At 48.6% G+C, this 10,002-nt stretch overlaps 1 protein-coding gene across 1 annotated transcript; it reads left to right on the plus strand.

The window, feature by feature from the left end:
• The first annotated feature begins 318 nt into the window (after positions 1-318).
• On the plus strand, positions 319-4,667 carry Mcidas (multiciliate differentiation and DNA synthesis associated cell cycle protein). The gene is made up of 7 exons (XM_021208836.1): positions 319-435; positions 536-632; positions 803-894; positions 2,297-2,369; positions 2,816-3,057; positions 3,963-4,073; positions 4,233-4,667. Exons 1-7 carry the CDS (start codon positions 319-321, stop codon positions 4,665-4,667), a joined length of 1,167 nt encoding a protein of 388 aa, XP_021064495.1.
• The last annotated feature ends 5,335 nt before the right edge of the window (positions 4,668-10,002 follow it).

Raw genomic sequence — 10,002 nt, forward strand, 5'->3', positions numbered from 1 at the left:
GGCATCTGCCCTCTCTCTCCTATCCACGCCCCCTTTTGCCTGGCGCGGCCGAGATGCCGCGGCGCCAAAGGGCGCTCGCGGGCCCGGGCCCCGCGCTCACAGCTCCCGGGGGAAGCCAGGTTGCCAGGTTGGTTAACGCCTCCGCCCCCGCGCAGATTGTCCCGGGCTGAAGGCGCCACCTCTGGCGCTCAGGCGCGAGCCGCCCCTCCCGCACGGCCCTTGTCCTCCAGGCCCTCCCTCTCTTCTCCTTCCACGCGCCGTCGCCCGCCTCAGGCACCAACAGGTGCAGCGGCACTGGGTGTGGGTCTTCATCCCAGGATGCAAGCGTGCGAGGGCAGCGCAGCCGGACGCCGGGCCTTCGACAGCATCTGCCCCAATAGGATGCTGGACCTGTCGCGGCGGACCCTCGGCAAGCCCGAGAAGCCGGAGAGCAAGGTGGGGAATCCTCCCGCTGTGGTCCTGGCTCTGGGAGAGTCTGCCAGCCTCGCGCTCCGAACGCTGACCATGTGCATCCCCCGTTTCTGTGACTGGCTAGTTCGTTCCTCCGTGGAAGTCCTTCTCCGGATGCGGTGGCGGCAGCCCAGTGTCGGTGTACGAGGACCCTCCGGACGCAGAGCCCGCCCCGCTGCCAGGTGAGCCCCGAGGCATCTGCACAAGCTGATTATCCATGCCGGGTGGGTGCGGCGCACATGGTCCGCAGCCCCTCTCCCCCTGGTTCCGAGGTCCTCACTGAGGGTCCTGGCGGCGACCTGGCAGAGGCTTAGGGTTCGCTGGGTGCCTGTCTCCCGATCTCCCCGCGCAGCTCTCACCACCATAGACCTGCAGGACCTCGCCGACTGCACCTCGCTGCTCGGAACCGAAGCGTCTCCTAGTGGCGATTCTTCCGCATCGCAGGTACTCTTTCCCTTGAGTGGATCACAGCCAATTACCGACCCAACCAGAAAACTGATGGGTTTATTTCCTCAAAGGCCTCGAGATGGACTGGGAGCACAGGTGCATTGAGCAGAGTGCAGGAAGCCAAACCTCCTAGATTCCAATTTCCTCCTCCCTTGTAGTATGTTCTTAAGTACTCGTTTCCAGAGCCGGTCTGGCTAACTTTTACTTCAGGGCACCTTGCCATTCATCTGAACGAGGGAATTCAGAGCTGGTGGGCTGAGGAACTGTGTGAGTGGCCGTAAGCTCAGAATAACTGTCTTGTTTGTCACCTACTTCCAGGCCCTCGGGAACCATTTGTATTTCATGGGTACTAAAGAAGTATGGAAGTCACTGGGGGAAAAGGACAAAGGGCTCTGTAAACAAGCTAGTGGAAAACGGTCCATCTTTAGAGATGGACGTTGGGCATCTGGCCGCTTTAACAATCTTATTATGCTCGTCGCAAAATTCTAGTTTCTTGCCATCTTGAGGAAGAGAGACTCCCCCCTCCCCTTCCCTCTAAATATGTCATCTTAACTCATCCAATTTCCACATCTTTCCATTGCTGACACATCCCAGCCAGAGGCACCTCTCAGCTCTGGCGCCTTAGAAGCCAGGGGCTTGATGCTTCTTTGGTGGGGCATGAAGTGTCCGGAAGAACAGGTAGTCTTATCCAGGTGAAGGATAGGTTTCTTTTCTCAGGGACCTGGGAGCCCTGGCCAGGCAATATGGAAGGGTGCACCACCATAGGAGAAAAGCCATGTCCAACTTTTAAAGACTGTGAGAACCAAACACACTAACAAACCAGACACCGTAGCTGCTGCAGACCTGTGAGCAGGTGTCTTTTCAGAGTATCCCTGGCCCCTTTATTGACAGCTCACTCTTCCCTTCCCTTTATGGGTGAAGTGGTTAACACTTTAAGCCCCTAGCCTTTGGAGGCCTTTGTGCCTGACCTGGTATTAATGTCATCCTCTCTGCTAATTTGAGAGGTAAGGATGGTTTAAGATGTAAGATGGTTTAAGAGGTAAGGTGGTTTAAGATGGAGTGGCAGTTCTGTAGGTGCACAGAACATCAAGAGGAGTCATTTATGGGGGAGCTCAGATCAGCTGTTCAAACCCCAGCTGCGTTGGCACAGCCAGAAGATGGACTGCTGCACCTGTGGCATGTGCAGACGCAGAACTCACGAGGTGTAGCCTGACCCACTTGCCGGCCCAAGGCAAGCCTACTGTTCTATGGCTCAGACGAAACTTGAGTTTTCTGGCTGTGAGCCAGAGTGTTCGCAGGCTAGCATTACAACCTCTGAGGATGTCTGTCTGTCTGTCCAGAATTTTTCTCTGAAGCCCAGATTCAGAGCTGACTGGTTCACACCCTTGGTTTGTTTTAGAACCCCTCCTTGCACACTGAAGAAGACTTCAACCTGCAGAATTTCAGAGATGCAGTGGATGACCTCATTGCAGGCAAGTGCAGTCCCCTTTGCAGTTAAATGACACATGGGATGACACCAGGGAGTCAGAATCATAATTGAGGATATCCTCTCCCTTCAGTGGGAAAATCACATCGCTTGGTCTTTAGTGCATCTATGGATTTCTCAGTGTGGGTTCTGAGAATAAGGTTCCTACTGTGATGGTGGGACCGAAGTTAAGTGAAAAGGGTCTACAAAGGAACAAAGCTTCATGCTTTCTATGCTTCAGCAGGTTTGCCCGATTTGCTTCAGGTTTAGCCCAGCAGGTGTATAGGGCTCTTGGAGCCTATGAACAAAATAGCAAGAAACTGGGGATCATGGACTTTGCCTTATAAAGAAAGCTCACACAAACCCAACTGTCTGGGTGGCTGTTGTCCCCGTGGCACTGTGTCAACTGGGCACGATCTGGGAGCAGCCAATCCAACTCTTGTTTTCTCCTAGATTCATCCTCTTTGATGTCACCTCCCCTGACCGACAGTGACTTTCCCTTTTCCCCTTGCGATGTTTCGTCTTTTGGGTCCTGCCTCTCCCCATCGTTGGAGCCACCTGCCTTGGGATCTCCTCCACGGCTCCCACGGCCTTGCACTCCAGACCTGCCGCCACCACCAACGGAGCAGTACTGGAAGGAGGTGGCTGACCAGAACCAGAGGGCACTGGGGACTGCTCTCATAGAGAATAACCAAGTAGGGACACTGGTGGCTGGGAATTTTGGGATAGAGCCAGGGTCTGGTGTAGAGCAGAAGTCGGGAGTTGTAATGGCTGGGTGTGCTTTTGTGGACCCGGTGGCTGTCATAGCGGGCATTGCTCCCTGGCTCAACCTGGCTCTGAACTTGCTAAACTGAGATGATAGAGTCCTACCTCTTCTTTGTCTCTGTTTCATTTTCTTTTCTTTTCAAGATAAGGTCTCATGTAGCCCAGGCTGACCTCTAACTCCCTATCTTAGAGAGGGTGACCTTGAACTTGTTAGACATGCATCACATTTGTGGTTTCTGTGATACTGGGGATCTAAACCAGGGCTTCATGCACAAGTACTTTATCAACTGGGCTGCATTTCCCACCCCTGTCTATTTCCTGCACTTAACCGTGTAGCACACACAGGCTTGCCTAGAGTTTCGATCCTCCTGCCTCAGTTTCCCCTAGTGCTGAGATTACAGGCATACACCACTGCTCCGGAGTCCCACCAATTGGTATTTGTACTAACAATATTTATGGACAGGTTTTGATGTGTCTGACTCTGTGTTTATCAATTTACTGTCTTCTCTCGGTTGACACAACACAAGCTAGGCAATCTAGCCCCATTTTATAGATAAATAAACTGAGACATAGGACAGTTGACTTTCAGAGGGCCTGCTGACCAAATCAGTACTTGTGACAACTACCCAACAACACACTAAAGTATAATTGAGATACAGTTTATTGGAGTACTTTCTTTAAAAAAAAAAAAGTCAAATAATTGTCTACTGTCAGGCTAATAAAAGCCCGTGGGCCTTCGGTCCTGATGAGACCCGATGAGTCAGTGTCTGAGTTAATCCCTGAAGAGCAGACCCAGCACTGTGGCTTCTGTCTGATGCTGGATCTCCTTCTGCAGCTGCACGTGACGCTGACGCAGAAGCAGGAGGAGATAGCCTCGCTCAGGGAGAGGAACGTGCAGCTGAAAGAACTCGCCAGCCGGACCCGGCACCTGGCCTCAGTGCTGGACGTAAGTGGACCGGCGCGCGGGACACGGTCGGAACTATGACAGTGAGCCTGTGTTGGGTCCCCTGGGTGTCCCTTGAGTAGCGCGCGCCTGACTCTTTTTTTTCCAGCGCGGCTCCAGGCGAGTCCCCCTGGCTCCAGGGCTCTTCCTCATCTTTCACAGAAGCTGATGATCACGCAGTCTCCGGCCGAGCCCTTCCAGATCAAGGCAACGACGAAAAGGAGCCTGGAGGAGCTGTTCTGTGCTGCGGGGCAAGCAGGGCAGGGTTGCGCGGAGGTGGACGCCATCCTCAGGGACATCTCCCAGCGCTGCGAGGAAGCCCTGCAGAACCGCGACCCCAAGCGGCCCCGGCTGCAACCAGAGCCAAACAGCAAGGACTGCAGCTCCAGGAACCTCCACGGCGCCTTCCGAGGGCTGCGCACCGACTGCAGCGCCAGCTCGGTGAATCTGAGTCACAGTGAGCTGGAGGAAAGCGGCTCCTTCAGCACCCCCATCCGCAGCCACAGTACCATCCGCACCCTGGCCTTCCCCCAGGGCAAAGCTTTCACCATCCGGACAGTCACCGGTGGTTACAAATTCCGCTGGGTCCCCAGCTGATCGGGGATGTGGTTTCCCCTAAAACACTGCCCTGTGTAACAGCAGAGGGAAGCATCTACAAGCAAGTGGGCATAGCTAGAAATGTTTCCCACATCTGGTTTCCAGAATTCTCTGCAAGCAAACGACACTCGGAAACTTTATCATCATCATCATCATCATCATCATCATCATCATCATCATCATCATCTCCAGAAACAGACGTGTCTTGATACCTGTGCAATGAAAAGTTCTGCTCCGAAGGTCCATATACTGCTCGCTTTTGCACGGTGAAATTGCATGTATACACACGCATACCTGTGGCTAAGCACATGTCACAAACTTAGACTTTTTTTTTTAGTGCTTTGTTTGTTTGAGGCAGGCACAGGAGGCACATAGATCAGCTGGACACAGACTTGCTATTATGATTGCTAATGTTTCCTTCTGCTTCCATCTCCAGAGTGCTGGGGTTACAGGTGTTCACCACCATACTTGACTGTTTTAGTCCTTTTTGTAAGAAGAGAGAACAGTGCACAGGAATGATGTGATTTTTTTCCACCAGAGAGGAATTATCCAATCACAGTCATTTAAATATTCAGATCCCTGGTATCTGGGTGTTTCGGCACATCACCCAATTCCCCCTCTGTCCTCAGAGTACACCTACCTCCTAGCTGTGTTAACTACTGGAAAATGTTATTTCAGTTGGAAAAAAACCCACCACCACCAAAACTCCGGAAACAACTTGGCAGTTGTAGAGCAAACCCACACAAGGATGCAGTGGTCATCCCAGCACTAGGGAGGCAGAGGCAGGAGGATTTCTGAGTTCAGGCCAGCCTGGTCTACAAAGTGAGTTACAGGAGCTATGCTCCTAAACCCTATCTTAAAAAAAAACAAAGAAACAAAACCAGGCAAGGCCACACAATTAGGCAAATGCTTATGCAGGATAGGTGCTAAACACAGTTGCTTGAAATAATCATCCTATGATTTTTGTAAGAGTTAGTTTGTGTGCTGCTCTTGGAGAGGGCTTGGCCTTCAGAACCCAGCGCAATTTCAATGGCTCAGAATGGGAAGCTCCAGTCCCGGGGTGGGGGGGGGGTGTGGTTATCTGACATCATGCTCTTCTGGTTTCTGTGGGCGTCTGTATACTCCTGGGCTACACACACACACACACACACACACACACACACACACACACACACAGTCACATAAGTAAAATTCTTTTAAAAAAGATTTATGGCAATGTCTCCATGTATTCAGCTTTATCAGCGCAAACAGAACCACCTCCAAATCAACTTAATTAAGAAGAAAGGCTGGTTGTTTTAAGCAAGTGGTCTGTACTACAAAAACTGGACCCCCCCCCCGCCATACTTTACAACTACGTGGCTAGATCTTGTAAGCAAAATGTACTGACCTTCCCTTGATTCTTCTCTCCCTATTGTTTGTGGTTCCCTCCCCGCCCCACTCTGTTCTGAAATCACAAATGGCTTGCGTCCTATGTGATTTCTCTCAACCTCCACATGCTCATTCTGAGGGTTCTTCCTGCTCCTGGGGCTTGGCTGGGCAAGCCTCCAGATACACTGCACCACAGTGCATAGCTGGCTCTCCAGTCTGAGTGGACAGATCAGGTAGCAGGTGGGTTGGTTAAGGCAGCAAGACCCGCTCCTCCAGTTTGCCGTGTATACTGTTATCTGTACTTAAATAGCCACTTCGAAACAAAAAAAAAAAAACGGATAAAATAGACCACGTTTCCTCATATTTTGCCTAACAAATGGACTGAAAAAGTGGGTTGTTCAGATCTTCCCCCTCATAGGCTCAAATATGCAGTTAGCACAGGTCAAGATCAAACAAAACAAACTTCAAAATAAAAAACAAACCTTTTAAATATGTTACAGTGAACAATGGCTCTCCTGCTCCCTGATTCTCGTAATGAATTACCTTCAGTGGCCACAAACTACAGAAAGTACGCGTAGGTTTCTTTTATATCCTGTGCGCAGACTTTAAATAATCATACTGCTGTTACCCTTTATTTTACAGTTCTATAACTGCTGTGCTAGTGACCAGCAGCTCCATTTCCTGCTATTTTAAAAAGTATATATTTTATTATTTTTAGAAATTCATATTTATACAATGTATTTTGATCAAATTCACTTCCTATTCCTCCCTGACTCCACTGAGATCTACCCCCACTCCTTACCCCACTTTAACTCCGTCTTCCTCCTCCTCTTCTATATAACCCACCAAGTCCAATTAGCCTTTTTTTGTTTTGTTCTGTTTTTGTTTTTGTTTTTTTGAGACAGGGTTTCTCTGAGTAGCCTTGGCTGTTCTGGAACTCACTCTGTAGACCAGGCTGGCCTCAAACTCAGCAAACTGCCTGCTGGGATTAAAGGTGTGTGCCACCACGCCCAACTTATCCTTCATCCTTGTGGGGAAAAAGCTCTCTGTTGAACTATTGTCACCAGGGACCAACTTATCATCAGTTAACAGTAGAATCTAGAAACTAGTCTCCTAACATACTTATTGAAAATCGAAGGCATTCTCTTGATCTCAGATTCTAAGAAAACAATCAAAGAGCAGAATATGTAATTTCTTTTCTGGGCAGAGATACATATATGACAAACAATTCAAGTGCTGGCAAGGGAATGAAAAAGGGCAAGGGGGTGGTCTCAGCTCAGGCTGCAGCACAGGATAGGCAGACAACAAATGTTTTTGCTTTGTTAGATTTAAAAAAAAAAAAAAAGAAAGATTTATTTATTATTATATCTCAGTACACTATAGCTGTCTTCACACACACCAGAAGAGGGCATCAGATTTCATTACAGGTGGTTGTGAGCCACCATGTGGTTGTTGGGATTTGAACTCAGGACCTTCGGAAGAGCAGTCAGTGCTCTTAACCGCTGTGCCATCTAAACAAATGCTTATTTTACAGTCTGGGGCCTGTAAATCCAAGCTCAAGGTGGCAGCTCCACAGGCTCCCTTTCTTGGTTTGCAGATCGCCATTTGCCTACTGGAAAGATCACAGGGCTGGGGAGAGTTCCAGTCTTTTCTTAACAGGGCTCTAACCTCATTACTGGTGTTACACCACGCTGCTTCCTCCTCCCAATCTCCAAATATAATCACACTGGGAACTAAGACTTACTTAAACAGGAATTTGGGGTAGGCATAGGTAGTGAGTCCACAGTGATTTGGGGAAGATTGGGAGGGTGCTATTTTAGATGAGGTGGCCTGGTCAGAAAAGATCCCTCTAATAAGGTAATATTGGAGGCCTTCTGATAGGGATCCGTGAGTACCGTGTTTGTCTGGCAAGCTTGGGGTCACGGATTTGGTTCCCAGTTCTGCCATCAAATCATAACAAGAGACAACTTCAGCAGAGACCTGAGGGAGCGTGAGAGTGAACGGTATGCATACCTGGGTGAGGAGTATCCTAGGCAGAGGGAAAAGGATATGTGATCCTCTGGCTTGGTGAGCGGTAAGGCTGCTAGTGGGACTCGGGCTGAGGGAACACAGGGCTAGGCTCTGAGTGGAGGGTTAGCAGGGCCTCTCTAGACCTTGAGAAGACTTTGGAATTATCCTGAGTGAATTCATTAGGGGTACCAGCTAGCTGAAGAGTCACATGACCACCTTAACTTTACCTTACAGTGGTGGAGGTCAGGGCCTTCCCTGCGTGTTAGGCAAAGACTCACTAAGCTACGTAGTTGTTGTTGTTGTTGTTGTTGTTTAAATAGTCTCATTGAGCAGCCCTGGCCAGCCTGGAACTCCCTGTGTAGACGTGCCTGGCCTGAACTCACAGCGCTCCACTTTTTTCTGCCCCTACCCAGTTGAGGACTGGGATTCAAGGCATACACCACCACACCCAGCTCTAGTTACATTTTAATAGCAATAAGTGAAAATTTAAAGTTAGCTTGCAAACCGGTGGGTTTTATTATGGTATTTTCATACATACGCGGTCATGCCCTGTCTTTATTAGTCCCCCACACATCTCCCACCCTCTTCTCTTATTGGTTTCCTTCTGACCTGCAAATAATCCTGGATTCTGCTTTCCTATCACATGCACTCCTCTGCCCGCTTCCTGATCTAAGATCTCCTCCCTCTCTTCTGTGGTCCTTCATCATCATACGTGAACACACGTGAACACACCTGCACACATGAACGTGCATGAGAGAGAGAGAGAGAGAGAGAGAGAGATTCTGTATCTGCTGAAATAAATATACTATTTGTCTTCTGTTTTTCCAGCCCTGGCTTATTTTGGTTGATGTAATGATTTCCTTGACAGCGAAAGAAGCCAATTGTCTCAAATATTTATTGACAACTATATTTCCTTCCTTTTCTATCTCATTTAACCCACATCTTCGGATGATTGTTTTTTTAACTGTTTAGTGTTCAAAGTGCTTTATATATTATAGATATTGATCCCTGTTTGGTGAATAGTTCACACGGGACCCCTCCCCCCACATTCTATAGTTTTTCTGTTTGTTCTGGTGTTCGTTTCCTTCGCCGCGTGTCGGTTCTTGGGATTATTCCCCGTGCTGTTGGAATCCCTTTCAGAAGGTCCCTGGCAGTGCTCTCTGTGTCTTAAAATGCACTCTCTACGCTTTCCTCCAGCGGCTTCAGATTTTCAGGCCATCCCGTAAGGTCTTTGATTCACTTTGAGTTCTTGTAGAGGGTGAGAGATACAGATGTAGTGTAGTTCTTTCTCATGTGCACATATCCCAGCATCATTTGTTGACAAGACTCTTTTTTTCCTAATTGATGTTGTTGACAGCTTTGTTGAAAGTTAGCTAGCTGTAGCTGTGTGCGTATATTTCTGCATCTTTTATTCTATTACATTGCTATGATGTCTGTTTTTTTTTAACGTTTATGTTTATTCATGTCTTAATTTTTTTTAAAAAAAAAAAGATTTTTATTTACTTTTATGTGGTGTTTTGCCTGCATGTTTGTCTGTGTGAGAGTGTCAGATCTCCTGGGACTTGAGTTACAGACAGTTGGGAGCTGCCATGTGAATGATGGGAACTGCCCTTCCTTAAGTCCATAGGCTGAGTCACATGTGTTTTCTTTACAATAACCGTCTTCTGAGGTGATGGGCTAGAAGGGAGGTTTGGGCATAATGGAACCATAATTAAAGTGGGTTTTGAAAAATCTAAGCCTACGATTCTCAGAGTAATGTCTTGGGCCTCATGCCCCTCCTTTCCTAAATGGTATTTCCTAGAACAGTGAAATGTTTTTTTTTTTTTTTTTTACACAGCCACAGAACCCAAGTCAGGATGGTGACCTTGCTGTGTGACTGTTATCAGACTGCGTGGCACGTGCCTTACCAGAAGCCTCGCTAGTGCTTGCTACAGTAGGGGGAAATTTCAGGGTTATA

The sequence above is a fragment of the Mus pahari genome, chromosome 11 (genome assembly GCF_900095145.1).
Source record: "Mus pahari chromosome 11, PAHARI_EIJ_v1.1, whole genome shotgun sequence".
NCBI classification, from domain to species: domain Eukaryota; kingdom Metazoa; phylum Chordata; class Mammalia; order Rodentia; family Muridae; genus Mus; species Mus pahari.